This window comes from Zeus faber (assembly GCF_960531495.2).
Source record: "Zeus faber genome assembly, chromosome: 9".
NCBI lineage: Eukaryota > Metazoa > Chordata > Actinopteri > Zeiformes > Zeidae > Zeus > Zeus faber.
The window spans coordinates 26,257,891-26,278,594 of NC_137197.1; the positions used below are offsets into that span (position 1 = coordinate 26,257,891).

General features: G+C 44.9%; 1 protein-coding gene across 1 annotated transcript; it reads left to right on the forward strand.

The window, feature by feature from the left end:
- Positions 1-369: 369 nt before the first annotated feature.
- pcsk7 (proprotein convertase subtilisin/kexin type 7) lies at positions 370-20,670 on the forward strand. The gene is made up of 17 exons (XM_080006283.1): positions 370-442; positions 3,865-4,166; positions 4,291-4,533; positions 4,613-4,747; positions 4,854-5,019; positions 5,525-5,615; positions 6,257-6,311; positions 6,589-6,727; positions 6,820-6,920; positions 8,025-8,192; positions 10,144-10,248; positions 10,343-10,445; positions 17,521-17,677; positions 18,437-18,531; positions 18,616-18,721; positions 18,842-18,962; positions 19,523-20,670. Exons 2-17 carry the CDS (start codon positions 3,930-3,932, stop codon positions 19,823-19,825), a joined length of 2,325 nt encoding a protein of 774 aa, XP_079862409.1. The 5' UTR covers positions 370-442; positions 3,865-3,929; the 3' UTR covers positions 19,826-20,670.
- Positions 20,671-20,704: the final 34 nt, after the last annotated feature.

Genomic DNA, 20,704 nt, shown 5'->3' on the forward strand with positions numbered 1-20,704 from the left:
CTCGGAAATCTACGTCGCTCCGCCGTTTCCGAGCCAAACGGGTTCCATTTTTGCACGCGGTCAATTTCTGGTTTTGTTTGCGAGAAGTCTGAAAGGTACGAACGCATGTCAGCGTCACTGGGAAATTCGACGGAGCAGTTAAGATCGAAGCCAGACGTGTTTTCGTGGGTTGTGAAAGGTGCGCGACGCCGTCGCTTAGTCGCAGGTCGGATCTCCCGCCGAGGTCCGAACTTCCGACTCCGCTGGAAGGCGGCGCAGCACGCGACGCTCCGCGCTCAGCCAATGAGAGATACCCGGGTTTCCGTCCAATCAGATTGCACGTTTTGACGTGTACGACGCTGTGACGTGGGCACGTCTATTTATGTTCTGCGGAAGTGCGATGACCCGCTGCTCCAATTCTCTCACTCACAAGCGCAGAAGGAGAAAACATTGACGCCGAAAGGTACAAGCCGCGCGGTTTTTTGTTAGTTACATTCACACGCGGATAAGTTGCGCTGGTCACCTCTTCGTACTTTTACACTTGTTCCGCTTAAGAAGCCGCTGTAACAATCGCTAAATCGCTGGCGTGTGTTTAGCATCTAAATTAGCTTTGACAAGTAGCCATGTACCTGCTACAGTTACAACTGGGCACTCAGCAGATCGCGCTTCACAGCGGTTTGAGGAAGGTCACATTTCTTTGGAAGTCACCTCTTCCACTAAGGAAGAGCTGCTGGACTTGTTGACTGGAACCACATGCAGGAAACGTTGGCGTTTTTACAGGAGATTTTTGAACCATGTAACATGTACAACAATTGTTTGGGTGGGGATACGCCATAGTTACAGGAAGCCCTCCACTAGAATGAGACCAGTGTGTGTGTAAGACTACTTATGGTTCCTGAAATCCTTTCACCGTGAGATCAGAAGCAGAGCTGTATTGTAATTCAAATGAAGACAATTTCTAAATCATTAGATTTAATGATCTCAAAGTTACTCCTGATGTCAATGCTATTCCCGGGTGTCATGACATTTCACTGCATATATGTATGACCGTATGTATATGTATGGGACAAATAATCTCTTGAACTAGAACTAATTAAGAACATTTTATTTCTGTGTGGGAGACATCCTGTCAAGAGTAGGTGTAACATCAGAATCTGCTTATTTGGCCAATATTTTCAAAGGAATTTGCCCATTGTTGTACAGTTTAACAGCCAAAGAAAAAGTTACAGTGCTAAAAAGCTAAACGAAATATACAAAATGCACACTTATGAGAGTACAGTTGGTAGTATTTCTAAGTGAATATTCTGTCCAGGATTATATATACAATAATATAAGCATGCATAATAATGGAGGAGTATGTCTAAATTACTACAATGTTATAACAAAATGATAACAATATATTAAGATTATCAAGACAATAATGGTTCCTAAATCCTTAATCGTGAGATCATGGTATTGTAATGCAAATCCAAATTATTATAATTTCTTTAGAGTTATATCTAAGAAGCTCAAAGTTACTCTTGATTCCAATACTATTAACATAGTGTTTTTTTCTTCCTTTAGTTATTTACATTTACATTTAGTCATTTAGCAGACGCTTTTAGCCAAAGCGAGTTACAAGGGAGAATAACATTCAAGCTACATTGGAACAGAAACATTAGTGTAACAACAAATAAATACTGCTAAGTAGTGCTAAGTAATTGTAAGTTAGGAGAGGAGGTGCTCTCTGAAAAGCTGGGTCTTCAAGTGCTTCTTAAAGACAGAGAGGGAGGCCCCTGATCTCGTGGTTTTTGGCAGCTCGTTCCACCAACGTGGAACTACAAATGAGAATAGCCTGGATTGCCGTGGTTGTGCAGCCGGCAGAGCCAGGCGACACTCATTTGATGAACGCAGCATCCGGGGGGTGACGTGCTCTTACAAGAGCATTTAAGTAAGTGGGAGCATTCCCAACAATCACTCTGTAGGCAAGTATCAGAGACTTGAACTTGATGCGAGCGGCTCCTGGTAACCAGTGGAGCTCGATGAGCAGCGGAGTGACATGTGCCCTCTTTGACTGGCTGAGCACCAGTCAGACCGCCGCATTCTGTATCATCTGCAGTGGCTTCACTGCACAAGCCGGCAAGCCTGTTAAGAGAGCGTTGCAGTAGTCGAGGCGGGGAAATCACCAAGGTTTGTACCAGCAGTTGATTGGCATATTGGGTCAGGTACGGCCTGACTTTTCGGATGTTGAATAGTGCGAAGTGGCACGACCGAGAGACGGTGGCAACATGGTCCGAGAATGTCAGTTGGTCATCGATAATGACACCTAGATTCCTTGCAGCCTTGGTAGGAGCAATTGATAAAGAGTACATTTTGATATCAATGTTGTGATAAATACCTTGTTTGGCCGGGAAGACCAACAGTTCAGTTTTTGCCATGTTTAGTTGAAAATGGTAATCTTTCATCCACGTGGATATGTCAGCGAGGCAATCCGAGATCCGCGTCGAGACAGTGGGGTCATCAGGCAGGAAGGACAGATAGAGTTGAGTATCATCTCCACAGCAGTGATATGAAAAACCATGCGAGCGGATGATCAGGCCCAGTGAGGTGGTGTATATGGCAAAGAGGAGAGGTCCCAGCACAGAGCCTTGGGGCACCCTTTTGGTGAGGTTGTGAGGCAAAGACAGCTGGCCTTGCCATGTCACACTGAACGAACGCCCAGTGCGGTAAGATTCGAACCAGGAAAGTGCACTGCCAGAGATGCCCATACTTGAGAGTATGGACAGGAGAATGCTGTGATTGACAGTGTCAAAAGCAGCTGATAAGTCTAGCAGAATGAGAACCGAGGATTGGGCAGCAGCTCTAGCAGTTTTTAAGGCCTCCGTCACAGACCTCAGGGCTGTTTCAGTGGAGTGTCCACTTTTGAAGCCAGATTGAAGTGGATCAAGAAGGTTGTTTCTTGACAGGAATTCTGTAACCTGTCTAGAGACCGCCCTCTCAATGGTTTTGGAAAGGAATGGGAGGAGTGAGACCAGCCGATAGTTTTCCACTTGAGTGGGATCGAGTGAAAGTTTTTTTGAGCAGTGGTGCTACCCTAGCCACTTTGAAAGCAGAGGGGAGCAGGAAGTGAGGGAGGAATTAATCAAATGTGTGATTGCCGGGGTGACAACGCCCTGTTTCACATTCATATAGTACATCACGCACGCAAGATATGAAAAATTGCATAAAATCAAATGGTAAAATGTGGTTCAATTAAGGCAAGTCTACAAACAGTTAACGCTGACCGACACTTTCAATTAAAACCCTGCTCCCGACAGAAACATTCAGCTGAAGTTCTCTCGGTAGGCTCTTCAAGGCAGAGACAGTTTTCTATGCAGCTGTCTTTCTGTGAGTCATCTGTTCAGAGGAAATCCTATGGAAATGGACCAGTTCCACTTCTCCAATGTTTCTGCAACATCTTTGTTTGCAGCATATCTTGTGTTCCGTTTGATCAGCAAATGAATGGGTGGTTAATATTATAAATATCAGTCCTTGTCCTTTCTTGCCAAACTCAGTTCAAATAGAAAAAGAAATTGCCACACAACATACTACTTTAAGTTAATTATTGACTACTGCCATTTAGCTATCTGGGATATCAAAACTCATGGAACAGCCTTCCTCTGTGAAAGCCTCCCCACATTGTGAACTCTTAGCCCAGGGGTAGACACGACGTGTGACAAGTGAAGGAATCTAAAGATGCTCTTCAGCCACAGCTGTCAGTGGTCAATGTGAGCGCCACCCTGCTGATGTAACGTCAACCTTCACTGTAACCACTGGAGATAACGTCTAGCTAGACTGTTCATCATGGCACTAGCAGGTTATCTATTGCTGTTCTTTTCTCATTCCTCCTTTTTTCTCTGCCCTCAGACCCAGGTTGGGGTTCAGATGACGAGGGGCTGCCACCGTGACCCCTCACGTTTCTCTCCGTTGCCATGGGAACACCCTATTTCTCCCTGTTCCTCCTCCTCATTTGCCTGTCCTCCCTCTGTCTGCTGTTTCTGAACTTCTTCCTATCCATTTCCCCCAATTTACCCTTTTCCTCCAATCCACTGCCTTCCCCATCCTGTGGCCTGGGCCAGTCCTGGGCAGTGCGGCTGCACACTGGCCCATATCTGGAGGATGAGGATGGGGAACACAACGCCGTGGACCTCGATGTAATTGCCACCAAGGTGAAGTACTTTATGAGCCAACAAGTTTTAACAGTTTTTGCCATTTCAACATTTACTATGCCTACGACCCAAAACCCACCATTTCAAGCTGTGCTAATCAGCCTTAGCCTTTTCCTCTCCCCAGGTGGCAGAACAGGCTGGGCTGAAGAACTGGGGCCAGATCGGTCAACTTGAAGGTCACTATCTGATGTGTTCCACTGATACTGCGGCTAGTTTTGATGCTGATGCTAAGGGAAAGTGGGCCCATCCGGGCAACCTGCTGGCAGCCCACCCTCATGTCCTCTGGCACTCTCAGGACAGGGTCCTAAGCAGGTCCAAGAGATCACTGGCCTTTAACGACCCCTGCTATCCCAAACAGTGGCACCTGGTGAGATCGGTCACTTATTTTTCCTTTCTCTGATGTTTCTCATCCGACCTCCTTCTTACCAACCCCTGTGTCCCGGCAGCACAACGACCTCAGTAAGGGCATGGACATCAATGTGACGGCCGTGTGGGAGCGCAACATCACTGGCAGAGGGGTCACAGTGGTGGTGGTCGATGACGGGGTCGAGCACACTCTCCAGGACATTCAACCTAACTACGTACGTCCATCCAGTCTGCACTATATGCACAAAAACTCTTTGGGTATTGATAAGCTTTCGCTAAACATGCATAGCCGTCCACCACATGCTGCCTTTCCCCGTGTAGAGTCCGGAGGGCAGCTATGACCTGAACTCTAACGATCCGGACCCCATGCCCCACCCCGACGCCCACAGCGACAACCACCACGGGACCCGGTGCGCTGGGGAGATCGCCGCTGTGCCCAACAACAGCTTCTGTGCCGTGGGGGTGGCCTACGGTAGCAAGGTGGCAGGTACAGTCAGTTAGGTTGTTGTTATTTGCTTTATTTTGATGCCGATTAAACCACTTGAGAGCAACCCCTGTTCCATTTATTTATGCTGAGCATAAAGAGAGCGTTTCGACGAGTTCTTGCCAGTTGGACCAAAAATGTATCACCCTTTGTTTTTTGCTTTATCTTTTTGCAATGTGATATTAAATAGAACTTTATGTGTTCTTATGATTCAAAATGTATTCAGTATCTACATTCTAACATGAAAAATGTAACTTTGCTATAAATTACCCATGTGTTTCACACCCCAACCAAATAACAAACATCTGAATGTCCACTTTAGGATACAGTGTTGGGGAATTTATCACATTATCAAGCTCAATATATTCTGCAGTACCACTTTCAACTGTTCAAATCCCCTTAGAATTGTTTTTTTTATTTCCAAATATCCTGCTGATATTCCCAAAGGTTTCCTCAGTGGTTGCACAGATAAGACTCTTATAAATATTTATTAAATTACTTATTGTAGGTATCAGAGTACTGGACGGCCCACTGACAGACAGCATGGAGGCCATAGCTTTCAACAAGCACTACCAGGTCAATGATGTCTACAGCTGCAGGTACCAAACGCTGTCTCTACTTACGTCTGTCTGTCTGTCTGTCTGTCTGACTGTCTGTCCGTCCGTCCTGTTCTTTTTGACACACATATAAATAGACTACTATTGCTTACCTTTTAATACTTGTATTCATAGACAGAATTTGAGTTTTCAAAACTTTAGTGTTTTGCACTTTCATATTCAAGCTATTTAATGCTTCCTCCTAGAATGATTCCACGGTCATACCTTTCCAAAGCCATACCCTTTTCCCAAATAACTGATTTTTGCACAACAGTAGCCAATTTCTTGTTAAAACTGTGCTTAGCAAAAAGTGATGCATGAATGTTGGAGCTCGCTATGAAATAAAACCACTTCCTTGCACTCGTTCCGTTATTACTGGTTGCCATGGCGTTGTTAATTGCTATTAAAACGAACCACACTCCCATTTCCCATCTGGAGAACAATTCTGGCAAGATGGGAAATTGGCCTTAAAATAAATGTTTTAAGTTTTGTAATTTGTACTTTACCTATGCTTTTATTTGAATTGCCATCAATATCAAGGTGTATGCATCCATTTTAAAACCTTTGATGTTAACTCAGCAAACTGCATGTCTACTCAATGTGTATCTAACTCAGAATGTCTTTATTCCCCCCCCCCCGTCTAGCTGGGGTCCGGATGATGATGGGCACACCGTGGATGGACCTCATCCTCTGGGCAAGGTGAGAGAAAACTGTCAAGCAAGGCAGGTTGTGTCCACCACTTGTTTCCTTTCCTGCAGGTGGCAGTACAGATCATCAAACCAGTCAAAAAGTAGATCCACTACTTTCTGTGCAGCATGTTTTGACCCTATTGTTGTATTTATTGTTTTCCACAAGAGGTGTGCGTGTGCGTGCGCGCGTGCGTGCGACATTAAAAGCAGAATCCTTCCACCTTTTTAAACAGCTCAGTGTTTATGTTTGAAATAAAAGGACATTGTCATGCCCCCATCCCCCGCAGGCGGCACTTCAGCACGGTGTCATCGCTGGCCGACGAGGCTTTGGCAGCATCTTTGTGGTTGCCAGTGGTAACGGGGGGCAGTACAACGATAACTGCAACTACGACGGCTACGCCAACTCAATCTACACTATAACGATTGGTAAGGTACTATAGACACGTGTGTGTGTGTGTGATGGGTGATGGGACAGTGTGCGATGCTGCATGTTTATACTGGTGTTTCCGCGTCCTCAGGAGCCGTGGACGAGAACGGCAGGATGCCCTTCTACGCAGAGCAGTGCGCCTCCATGCTGGCCGTTACCTTCAGCAGCGGGGGAAACAACTTGAGGAACATCGTGAGTCCCCTAATACACCGGCACGCACACATGCACTCATCTGCATGCGTGAAATAAAAAAACATATCACGTATGGAGAGAAAAGGTGGATTATGATGATGATGATGATGAAGGAAGAAGATTAGGCTAGATCTCATACACTGACATTTGTCAGTGGAGTGGCTGCTCATGCCCATGTGCTGTCACTCAGCTACCGCACCATTAATGTTTAATCCAGTTGTGGATCATGATGCGATGGTTCACAAAGACAATGAAGCAGCGAAACGTTCCATATGGGATGAGTCTATTACATGGTGATGAGCATGATACGATAATGCTAGGTGTGTGTGTGTGTGTGTGTGTGTGTGTGTGTGTGTGTGTGTGTGTGTGTGTGTGTGTGTGTGTGTGTGTGTGTGTGTGTGTGTGTGTGTGTGTGTGTGTGTGTGTGTGTGTGTGTGTCTGAGTGTAACCTTTGACCATTACCTCTCGGTCTACTTAAAAAATATAACTCTACCTACTCTGAATAGATATAATTGTGTTCCTGATAATGACCCGACTAACCGGGAGCAGACAAAACCGACAGAAGAGAAGTTTCACCCTTCATGAAGCTCATGTCACAATAAATCACAAATTTCCCTCCACCCCTGTGCGGTTACCGTTTCACTCATTGTTGCTCTCAGACAACAACTTTGTTTTGTTCTCTTTCTTTCTCCCTCCCATTTCTCCCTATTGCGGGCCTCAACACTAAACACATAGTTCTGTTGCGACAGCTCTGTGACACCGGCGCCTCATTGAAGTGCTCTCTGCCACCAGTCTCAGCATCCACCTCCACGTTAGCCACCTTCACATATAGCTTTATATTTATCCTCTGATGTGTGTGTGTGTGTGTGTGTGTGTGTGTGTGTGTGTGTGTGTGTGTGTGTGTGTGTGTGTGTGTGTGTGTGTCGTAAATGTCGCTTTGGAGACATTTTGATTGCATTCCTCATTGTCACCCTCTTATCTTTGCTCTTATTTACATTAATGGCCACTTTTCTTTTCAGGGTTGACTGCTATTGGGTTGATATGTGTCGGCTGGTGTTTCCTGCTACAAAGAATGTTTTAATGTCATGTGTGGGGTCTTCGCAGGTGACTTCAGACTGGTCCATGAGGCAGGGGACGGGCTGCACCGATGGCCACACCGGGACCTCGGCGGCGGCCCCTCTTGCGGCCGGCATGGTGGCCCTCATGCTGCAGGTGCGGCCCTGCCTGACCTGGAGGGACGTCCAGCACATCATCGCCTTCACGGCCACCAAGGTGAGCGCTCAGGGACGGGGACCTCCCAAATTGACGTTCTGCTCTACTTCAGTTCACAAGGTTATGGTGCTTGGATGTAAACATTTATTGGCGATGAGTCATTCTGCCAAAGGGAATGTGGACATCGGAAGTGATTGTGCGAAAGGTAACAAAGGTCAACATATTTTAGAAATTCCAAAAGTAGTTGAGTTGCACAAGTAAATACATAGTATACAACTTGTACAGGGCTCGACTGTGACTGTTGCCCAGTTGCCCTCGGCAACCAGATCAAGTCAATTGGCAACCATTTTGTGGCCTCTCGTTGCCCCCTTTGGCAACCACTTTTTAACATCATAAATAGGGACAGCAAACAGCACAACATGCACCCCAAAATAAATAAATTGGTCACATTAGTGATATTTAAATATTGTTGTTACAGTCGGGAACCATAAGGCTGCACGTGCCTTTGGTGCTCTTACTCAGGTGCGCATGGGCACCTGTTCACATTGTAATGCCTTTCTTCATCATCTGTGATGTGAAAAACATCAGATTTCCACACAGTCAGAGATAGTAGAAGTGTGCGGCCTGATTATAGTTGAGTTATAAAATACCAGTGCACCACGGAGCATCTCTCCTGCGGGGCTGCTGACAGCACTGTCAGCCGAGGAGTCAATCACACCGGATGGCAGTAGTCAGGTGCAGCCCATTTGAGCATTTGTTTGTTTTAATTTTTATCAGTCCAAGAGGAATGACACCATCAGTGATCGATTAACTAGTGGACTCATTCTCTGGAATTATGTTGAGATGAACTGAGAACTGAGATGCGGACACGGCTCTTGTCTCTGGTTGAAAGTACTCCAAAAACAAATCTAAATACAAATTAGAAATTAAACTAAAACTAGGTGTGGAACATTTTTTTTTAGTTAAACTAGACAGAAAAAAACGGAAACTGACAGACACGACAATGTGTACTTACAAAACTAACTTGTATAAAAAAATATACAGGAAATGTCTTTAGTTTTAGTCTTTTTTTCTAGTAATATTTGGTCAAATTTGTCAACATTTAGCCGTTACAATACAATAACCAGTTCTTATCTTTGTATACAGACAGCATTAATAATGAGCATGGCTCAGACCTCATTTGATGGAGAGCATCTTTTAAATGGAAAGATTCAAATTTGAATTTACCATCCTAACCATAATCTAAATAAAAATGAAGGAATCTCTGTCTTTCTGTATGTCCGTTGATTATAATGTCCTTCGATTATCTCAACAACCGGTCAACCGATCTACTTCACACTTGGGTGGCTCGTGTATTGCTGGATACCCAAGCCTGTGCAGTGTCGAATTTGGTACCATTTGGACAGGCGACATGAGTTATATTAATAACCAGCGAAAAGCAACCCGGTGCGGTTTCAGTGCTCTGCGACTGAGTCACAAAGAGTGTCTTTCCTCTGCGTTTGACTTTAATCTGGCAGTTTCTTCTTACATTGTGGAACACAGGACTGAATCATTGACATTTTGTTAAACTGCTATTAAAATGTCTTAGAAAGTCTTCCATTTTTAAAGGGCATGTACTAATTGTTAACAATGAAGGGACAAACAGGACTGTTGAGATTCTTATTGTCTGTGTGGTGAGCATATACACGTGGGTGTAAGAGACAGAGACACAGGCTAATTTTGACCAGAGGAGTCAGTGTTATCACAGCTCTTGTCTGTCTTGACCTGTCTTACTTCCCCTCTGAAGATTCATTATCTTAATTACTCAAAATATAAGGTGACTAAAAATGGCACAAGTACTTATTCTAGTAGTTAAAGATGGCTAAAAGTGATTTTTTATTTTTTATTTTTTCCTGGACCCATGCATAAGTGAATAAAAAGCTTCTATTCTGCTGACATTCACCCGCCAGCGTGAACACAAATGAGTTTGAATGTGTTTGTCCTCAAGTCTGATTGACTCTGCTTTGTCCAGTACGATGTGAGCGCCGACTGGAACGTGAACGGAGCGGGATTACATCACAGCCACCAGCACGGCTTCGGGCTGCTCAACGCCTGGAGGCTCGTCAACGCAGCCAAGGTACAGGACCAAAACCACAAACGTACGGATCACATTGAGCTTACATCAGCCATTCTCATTCGCCGTTTTTCCTCTCCCTCTCCATCTCTCTCAGGTGTGGGAGTCGGTGCCGTTCCTTCTGTCCTATCATAGTCCAATGTTAATGGAGGAGGTGCCAATTCTGACCTATCCTGTCAAGCTGATCCGCACCTGGAATGGTAACTTAGATCCATCGCTTCTCCCCTACCAGAAGTCTAAAGATTTTCTGGACCTGTTTGTCCATAATAGATAAGATAGATGATTGACGAGAGGAAATATTTTATTTTGTGCGATGAAACCATTTGATTAGGTCTACATTGCTCAGTTTGACAACAACTGCATTTGACATAGATGGAAACATATTGAATATGTTTGTAATATTTTGTATGACACAGAGCTGGCCCTAGCCTTTTTGGAGCCCAAGACATAAAACATAAAAAATAATATTTTGTATTATAAAAACTTTCTTCCGTAATTTTCTTTTCTTTCATTTTCATTTCCCCTTCTTGGCTTTGCGCCCCCATGCATGATTGCCGCTCTAGGCGACCGTCTATACGGCCTATGCTCAGAACCGGCCCTGGTATGACCCCTTAACTTATATCATTATGATACATGGAAAATCTGGAAACACTTGTATTCACATGTTATTACACAGGGTTGGGTTGGGGTTCATTGTTGAGGTGTAGGAGCACAAGCAGCTTCATAAACCTAAGGATGATGAGGCATGTGTAGAGGTTGACACCACAGAACTACGTTGATTCTCACATTGTTCATTGATTCAAAGGAGTTGAAGCATAATCTACTGGCTACATTAAAACTGAAGTCGTTCCAATGCATTTTCTTTCCAGTCGGTGGTTCTGCGACTACACATAACATTTTCCGTTGACTTCTGAGCCATATTCATAAAACCTCTTAGGGCTTAAAGCAGTTCTTACCCGGGCAATTATGGAGAAAGTCTGTACTGGACATGTCGTCCCTAACTATATATATAATTATTGTTGTTATTATTTTTTTCTTTTAAGGCAGGAAACTCCTAGTTCTGTGAAAAGTTGGACAAAGTCCTATAACGGATCACTCCACGTTTAGATTTCCTGTGACGACAAACATTGTTGCATAGTATAGTTAAAATTTTAAATGGGACTGGGAAATGTAGACTTGCACGATAAAGCTTGTTTATCCACGGAAACGAGGTCAATGGCCATTTCTCCGAGCTTCAGATTTCTCTTTCCATAGTGAAAGTAGCTCTTATCCGCTCGGGGATTAGGTTTTAAGAGGAAGTTTTAGAATTGCCTCAGGTGTGGCATCGTAAAATTTGTTGTTCACATTTATCCATTGCCCAAATCTGCCGGTGTGCGATTGGCTTCAGAGTTTCCACGTTTCGTCTCACAGCCGACCCCTCCCTCCCGCGCCCCCACCAACAGCCGACCGTCTCTCTGTCCATATTAGGTCATGTTCTCTGTCCTTGTGTACACTCTGCCGACAGATATATTGGCTGAGATATCAGACTCTCCGGCTTGTTATTTTCTAAATACCTCTCAATACTATCACTCCCTTTTATATTTCAAAGATTTTTCTACAAATTTGTTTTACTCCATGTGTCTTGGCTTGTCTCAAACACACACACACACACACACACACACACACACACACACACGCACAGTAACCTCACATTGGCTGAAGCATTTCTCATTTCTCATCTTCCCTCTTCTATGGCCCCTCTGTGGTTGGGACCCGTGGCTGTCTGTGTCTTTATTTGCTACCGGCGGCTTTGAATTTCCATACTGAAATTCTGACGTCACAGAGGTTCCCCGGGACAAAGTACAGAACACTTTCTTTATAGAACAGGTTACGCAACCAATCCGGCTCAAAGTGTTCCTGGGCTGGGTTTGAAACGGCCTCCAATCCGTACTTCCCAGACGCCTTTTTATTGCGCTTTTTCTCCGTTTCCCCAAAGTTCTTTTTTGGTTCTTTTTTCTTTTTTTTTTATATGCACGTCGCCGCACTACACTGCACTGCACAGTGTTTTGTTTGCGCTGGTTGCCATGCGTTTCGGCCGCAGGGACCTCCTCCTCCATGTGACGGCTCTCACCGCCGGCGTGCGTAAAGAAAGACCACGAAACTCGGGCCTCCTTAACCGCCGGCGGCCCAATCCCATACGCCAGGGAAATGAATGATGTTGCTATTTCAGAGATGGAACAGCTGGACAAGCAATAGACGCCATCATTACTGTGCTCATGCTGTTTTCTGTCTTTGTGTGTGTCCACATCTTCAAAAATGACTAAGCTGTCAATTAGCAGAGAATTGATGAGGTTTAGGCAAGATTGAGGTCAGTGGAAGGGAAGGCGCGATGCGAACTTCCCATCGGTGTTTACGAGAGATGGAGGGTGGGAGTGGCGTGGAAAAATTGACGTTTGACGGCTCAGCGGGTTGTTGCCCTGTGGGGCGGGACGCTCCCAAATGTTGGACTACAAGATGTGGTGCGTTAGCAGCAGTGACAGGCCAACAGGGGATAGCTGGTACTTAACTCAGTTTTGTTACCAAGCACAGCAGATGTTATTCACGTGCTCAGAACAGCCGCGTGTTTCTGTACATGTTTGAGTGAGTCCAAAGGTTTGTCTTTCTCTTCTTCTTCCACTCATTGTACCCTGAAAGATTTATTTTCCTCCATACGTCTAGTTCCCAGTCTTCCATGCGCCGTCTCCTGCTTCCTAATTTAATCTCCCCTTATTGGTCTTTTCTCTCCCCCGCTCTTCCCTTCTCCGATACCTGCCCTTCTCCTCTTCACACTCTGTGTAGGGCTGCCTTACATGATGGAATTCATCAACATGTATTTATTACGATATTTGAATTCACCTTCATGTTCATTATTAATTACATGTAATAGAATAGACTAAATTATTTCAGATTGTGGTCCTAACTTCTCATTATTGATTCAGACGACAGACTGTTGAGGGCCTGTGACAATAACGGCTGAAAAGCAGTTATTAAATTGTTAATATGGAAAAATTGACTGGTCTTAGCCACACTTCTGGGCATGCCCGCCTTTTCTCTCTTGTCTTTTCAACACCCTGATGTGTCCCCTGTAGTATGCCCCCCCCCCCTGCCCTAAGGACGGGTGCATCCCTACATGGTCAGGGTGAGCCAGGGTCCATTAGGCGGAGGCAGGGCCTCGGAAATGCCACAGAGTTACTCAACTGTCCCACTGGAATAAAGGAGATGCCGTGGACAAATGAACACTGGTTGCTGAGGGAAGTGTAGGGAAGTGAGAGCGTGTTTGGAGAGAGGGAGGGAGGGAGGGGGGAAGGGGTGGATGAGGGAGGGAGGGAGAGAGGGTGGGATCCTCCTTATGTCGAGTGCCGAATATGTGATTCTGGCCTGTTTTTCACGTACAGTTTTTTTTGGAGATCGCCGACCAAAGCTCCAGATCACAGTCAACTCGGGGCTCGCTCTCGTGAGCTACAATCACTGTGTGTACTGTTAAAGACGTGATCCAAGAGCTTGCGATGCCTCGCAGACGCCCGGAAGATATCAAGGCTAAATATCTGGTCCTGTCAGGGAACCATGCAACAAACTACAGCCAATGAGCGCAGACACGGGGTGAGGGAGAGGGGGGCAGTCGAGAAGGAGAGACGGAAGTGCTCCGGAGCAGCAGCAAGAACTACATGCAAGGCGACAACAACTGCCACATGGCTACAAGATATTTTATAAATTAACAGTGACCAACATTTTTCACCATTTTCTGACATTTTCTGGACCAAACAAGTAATCAATTAATAATAATTAATTAATTGGGGGTCCAGCCCACAGGCTGGCTTTATTATTATTATTATTATTATTATTATTATTATTTTCCTCCTTGGCATTTTTCAGGCTAAAAGTGTCTTGAACACGACAACCGCTGTAGTTACAGACACGATTGATGTCTTGTTAGATCCGGGACGTCACAGACATCCCTTGGTTCAAGTTTCATCCATATCGATGCACATTCGGCGCAGGAATTGGTGAAAAACAGATATAATTTGACCGGAAGTAGCCAAGCATTCGTGCATCGCCCACACGCCAAGGTTCTAAAACGTCCGGTCGGAAAAGTAAAGTGAGATGAGTTGGTGGAGTAAGACACTTTATGACAGCATCATACAAATTGCTGTTATATGTGCAGGTTGTGACTATGCACATTTGAATCGTGCAAGCTGTGTAGTGTAGACTCCCGGGGGGGGGGTGCGTATTTGTGTGTGTGTGTCCCCTTACCTGCTTGACGTCAGCAGGGCTTTCTGTTTGATATTTGATCTCTTTTTGTAACTATAACGCATTCTGTTCGCATCTTACTTGCTGCCATGTCCCTCCTTATTTTACGGCATTCGAGCCAGTCGTAACACAAACTGTAGCAGTCAAAAACAGTCCAAAACATTTTCTGTGTATTCGACATCACACATGGCACACACTCACTTGCAGCTCCAGAGCAACGGGTCTGAATCGTGTCCGTTTTGTTTTAGTCCCAAAAGTTTAAAAAAAGTTGATAATTTTTCTGAGGGACATGCACTATTTAATCCATTTGAATGGAAGTGTGTGATTTCCTTCCACTGAGGCAGGGCTCCTGGACTCCTTCAAATTTTTAGGATACAGTAATAATATACAACATCTGTTTCAGCTTGTATTAGTAATTCCGTGTGTCACCAGGGCTGGGAAAACTCACGTCAATACGTAGTTCAAGGGAAACCTGGAAAATTTTAACTTGTTTTAGTAGTATTGCTGATGTAAAGAGCGACAGCGCGAAGTGATGCTATGTTCCATGGGAACTCAGGAAATGGTAAATGAAGTCTATACTGGACCCCGTGTATTGCTGCCTGCAGCTATATTTATCATTGTTTTTATTACATAAAATGTATTATTATATGATTAGGCAGCCCTATTGTTTTTGCCCAGAGTTGATTATTTTCTCTCTTTATTATTTATTATCTCCTTGGCGTTTTTTTGGACTAAAAGTAACTAGAAGATTGCAACCGCGGTATGCCAGGGCTCCAAATTGCGTCCATTTAGTCTCTCACTCAGACAGTGCTACCAAATGTTATAACTTGGAGCACCTGCACTTACAAATATACAGAGGGTTTTTTTGGTGTTTTTTATTTTTATCCTCATCGTATTTAGTGTGAAACACTAGGAGTGTGAGTGTGTCAGTAATATCAACATTGACCGCCCCATAGGGCCTGCCCCCTGAAAGATGACGAGTCGAATCATCAGTCAGGAACCCGTCAAGACGGATTCTTCAAGTGTTAGTGTGCATTACAATAACGTCATAAAACAGATTACAAAATGCACAGAGATAAAATTTCAAAAAAGGATTTATAAATAAGGGGAATCCTAATATATTTTTATATGTGTGAATCATCCAAACATGGACATGAACACGGCTTTCTGTGCGCCCTCACCGCCGTGCCCGTTCCTCCAAATAAAACAGCTAAAAACTGTGTTTGTAGTTGGTTTATTTGGAGGAACGGGGACAGAGCAGGGAGAAATGGGGCTAGTGTGACGAGTTGGGATGGGTATCATGAATATTTTAACAGTACTACTACACTTACCGATACTGCTTATCAATCCTGTACTTTAAAGGTACTCTTATTAGTTATTATTATTATTTTTATTTTAAATTTTTTTTTAATAAAAAAGAGAAACTACAATAATTTAAGAACAGAATTAACACTGCTTCATTTTCTGCGCATAACGCATAGAGAGGGGGTGATGGGGCGCAATCTGCGCTTGCCGTGCCATTGTCATCACTCAGAGCTGTGTGTGTGTGTGTGTGTGTGTGTGTGTGTGTGTGTGTGTGAGCTAGGCAGCAGGAGCCGGCCCTGTCCCTTGCGATTAATTTTTTTCTTCTTTTTTTATTTAGTTGTTGTTGTTGTTGTTGTTATTTATTTATTTATTTAAAATTGGTGAAATCTTACTTCAATGTAGAACCGCCCAGTATGTACCACGATGGCACCAGTTTGATCGGTCTCTACCAGACCGAATGGCAACGCAGATTGCAAATTGCTGCATGTCTATTTCAGTGGTGCTCATAAACTTTTCAGCGGGGAGCACTGGTGCTCGTTAGAACCGGGACATGACAGACATTGGGAGCAGAAATTTGTGGAAAAACTGTTGTAATTTTACCGGAAGTAGAAGAACGTTGACACGATCTGATTGGTTTCAGGAGTGGGGTGCTTTGTGACATCATCATCCGAAGTTATATAAGTCAAAGTTTCGGCTCTCAGAAGTCATTCACATTTAGCCACTCGCGCCTTTTGTACTGCATCGCATTTGCTACGTGTAGACAGACAACTTGAGCTGACGCTGCGTTTAAAGGAAACTCGTAAAACTGTATCTCGTGCTACGTTTCACAAAGCCCCGAAAACTATAACCAGTCACAGAAGGCGTTTTCGTACAGCAGGAAGTTCTAAGAGCCTTTGGAGGAACCTTCCCTTTCTTTTGTCCCCCCTGCATGACCTAGGAACGATCGTAATTGTTAAAACTCCGTTCTTGAAGGACATTCGACTGCAGACTCGGTCGCGACCCTCAATCACTACAGGTTTTCCTCAGTGAGACCTGACCAAGTGCCATCGCCAGTCAGTAAAGGAGTTGACAGAACATCCACCCTTAGAGTTTAATCACACCCGTGTTTAAGACAACACCAAACAAATGTCATAAAAACCTTGAGGGGAGGAAAAAAAAAAAAAAAAGCTAACGAGTGGAAAAAACGGTGAAAAATTGTAACACGTTCTGAGTTTCACAGAACCCGGAAAACTAATACACACCAAACAAGACTAAACTGGACCCTTTGTATTGCTGCCTGCAGCTATATTTGATTATTATTTAAAAGTTGTATTGGTTAATATAATAATAATAATAATAATAATAATAATAATAATAATAATAATAACTAATCAATCAACTTGGATGGCTCCTTTTTTGCTGACATTCATTCAGGGAGATAAAAATCTTGTCCCACGCATGGTATCGCATCCTTTCCCGTGTCACTTCTCGCGTGTATTTTCATGACAAAATGTAGTTTGGAGACCAGACACTCGTCTGGAAATGAAGTAAAAAATGACGCTACACTATGAGTTGTGTTGCTTACATGAAGCACAAAAACAATCAAGGTGTGTTTAATGTTGAGGGGGGGGCGCTTTCAAAAACTCCCATTTTAGAATCGGATTTTCTTAGTCCGTCAGATATTTCCTGACGGCTCAACAACACACACCCACTTCCTCTCTCCAGTCACCGCGGCTAACCTGATGCAGTCGGGAATGCAGACGCTGGAGCACGTGTCGGTCACCATGACGATAACCCACCCGTGCCGCGGCAACGTGGAGATAGTGCTGGTCTGCCCGAGTGGCATGTCGTCCCTCATCGGAGCCCGCCGTGCCGTTGACAGGTACGCGCGCAAACGCACTCACACACACAGGTGGAACGGATACCTTTATGCTTCTTTGCATTCATCATTTTGGGTTGGCAAGGTCCCGGTGTCATTTCACAGCAAAGAAAAAATCAAATAAAAAGAAAGAGGGGGGAGGGGGGAAGCGAAAGGGAACAGAATAGTTAAAATCCAGTTTCGGGGTAATCTGAGCGGAATCCTATGTGTGTTCCAGAGGTTTGCCTTCTAGAAGGAATACGACCCAAACAGTGAGGACCACTGTGTTCTCCGTCTCTGTTCTGCCGCTTGTCAGCACCAAGTTCCGCTGATGTGTGGATGATTTTAAAGACGTCATACAGGAAGGAGCAGCCACGTGCTGTAGCTCCTCCTCTGCTCGCAGCTGATGAACACTCCTCTGTCTGGCGATAAACAAACAATGCCACGCTGCGATGCTTATGTCAGCCTCTTTGTCAATATAGTGATGAGGTTACCTTTACAATTACGTATTTGAATATTCCCCTTCCTGATGACATGTGAAACTGTCCGCTGGAAGACCAAACAGTTTAATAAAGTTTCTAACCAGGAAGGCATGCAGAGCTGATATTTCTTTGGGATTTTTGTGGTTTGGGTTAAGAGCAGTTGTCAGTACACGAAAGATGTTTCATGGTTGGTGGGGAACTTTCTCTCTCTCTCTCTCTCTCTCTCTCTCTCTCTCTCTCTCTCTCTCTCTCTCTCTCTCTCTCTCTCTCTCTCTCTCTCTCTCTGTGCTTTTTTTTACAGGGACCCCTCGGGCTACCAGGACTGGACCTTCTCCACCGTGCGCTGTTGGGGGGAGAGAGCTGAGGGCCAGTACCACCTCCAGATCACCGACCACAGTAAGACACACACACACACTGATAGAAGGAACATCGTGAAATTGTCTGACAAGCTGGAATCTGAATCTGACCCCCCTCCCGTAGAGGAGCCGTCCTCCATGCTGTGTGCCGCCGTGGGGAAGCTGAAGCAGTGGAAGCTGACACTGTACGGCTCCTCTCTGACCTACGCCGAGGTCAAGGACAGACAGAGGTCAGTGCTCGGCCCCACCACACACCCCCCACTTACATACAACTGGTTCCTGTGAAAACCAAATGACAGTGTCGTTCCAAGTGCTGATTGGCTGTGTGGTGGTGACTTTTCTCTAAACAGCCTGGTGGAGGAGGCCATGAGCGGACGTTATTTGGACGACAGAAACTTCTCTCTGCCCTGCCCCCCCGGCCTTGACGTCCCCCTGGAGATAGTAAACCCCTTCACTTCCAACAGCCTCAAGGTTGGCTACACGCGTATATCCAAGGGTCTCGTATGCAAAACCCTCCCCGCCGGTTTAGTATTTTTGAAACGCAGCAGCAAAAGATGAAAAATGCACTTTTTCCATTATTTTGAAATATGCGAATAACATGTTTTAAGGCATTTTCGATACATTTCCAGCTGACAGTTTTCACCCGCTCATCCGCTTTTTGCCCGCCGTTTCTGTATTTCAAACCCCGACGGGAAACTTGAAATGACTCATGAGACAAACTTATATCATCCACGCTTTACTTGTGTGGGGGAACTTTTTGATTTTTGAAAATGTCAAAATGAAAATGTATTTTACGTCTGACTTTCTTATTCAGCCTTAATTAGAATATTATTCCATATGACAAGTTACTAAATTGACTTATTGAAATCATTTCAATTTAAAACCAGTCGATACAAATACAACCTTTGATGCCCTCTTGATACTGAGCAGTAGGCCGAGTAAGGGTGAACAATTTAGAAGATAAATACTGGTGAAATCACTAATCGTACACTGTTGGGAATGACATTGACTATCTGCCTCCATTCCTCTAGTTCCTCCTACTGATGGGCTGCTTCGCTGTCTTCTGGTCGCTGTACTACACCCTGGAGGTGGTCCTGGCCCACCTGGCTCTGCCGGAGCTGCTCTGTGCTCGCCGGAGCGGCACAGGGCGACGGAGCAGGAGGGGGCGCCGGCCGAACGCCAGGGGCAAAGCAGAGGAGGAGGTGTCAGTGGAGGAAGGGGGAGTGGAAGACGACGACGACGACGAGGAGAGAGACGCGGGGAAAGAGCTGCACGCAGTGCTGGACTTTGACGCCAAAGTGCCGTTTCTAAACGGAGAGAGGCCGGCCACATAAAAGCAGGGCTCGCAGACCTTGGACCCCACACTCCCCACCACTGTACACCCCTCATGAAACTTTCTCAGGCTCTGCCCCCTTTACCACTCTGTTCTGCTGCTCGGCCCTCACCGGCCGAAAGCTGACGTCCCTGCTGACTGAGGGGAGGACTCGCTGTGGCCCCCAGAGTGTGTGTCTGTGTGTCTGTGTGTCTGTGTGTGTGTGTGTGTGTGTGTCTGTGTGTGCGCGTCTGTGTGTGCGCGTCTGTGTGTGCGTGCGTGTGTGTGTGCGTGCGTGTGCGTGGATGAATTGGGAAGAATTTTGGGACAAACTGAATGACCTACTACCACAACAGTCACCTTGGACTTCGATGTGCACTACATTATGGGAAAAGTGTGAGGTTACTGTTGGCGTGAGTTGGAACTTTTCTTACCGTGCAATCGTGTGTGTGTGTGTGTGTGTGTGTGTGTGTGGCCTGTGCGTGTGTGAATGAGATATTTTTAGTGTACAGATAAGCGTTTTTGAGAGACAATTTATCAGCACATATTCAATTCAAAGCCTTCGACCTTGACATCTGAGGTTAATATGCCGGATCTGAATTTCTTCCAGGATTTTTATTTATCTCGTTGGGTTTTTACTGTGAGGGATTTGAATATGTATTTTTTTAAGTGTTAATATATTATACATACGACATGTGCCTGCTGTACCGATATACTTCAACTGGATTTTGACGGTTACATAAAAATTTAAAAGGTATTAAAGAGTTCTAATTTTTTTATGTAAAGGAGCGTTTGGGGTGAAGTGGAAAATGGTTTTGCTGTGTGAGTCACAGGTGATCTGAACGGTAATAAACGAGGTTGATGGAATGTACCTGTCTTGTCTGTTTCTATTACCTGTCAA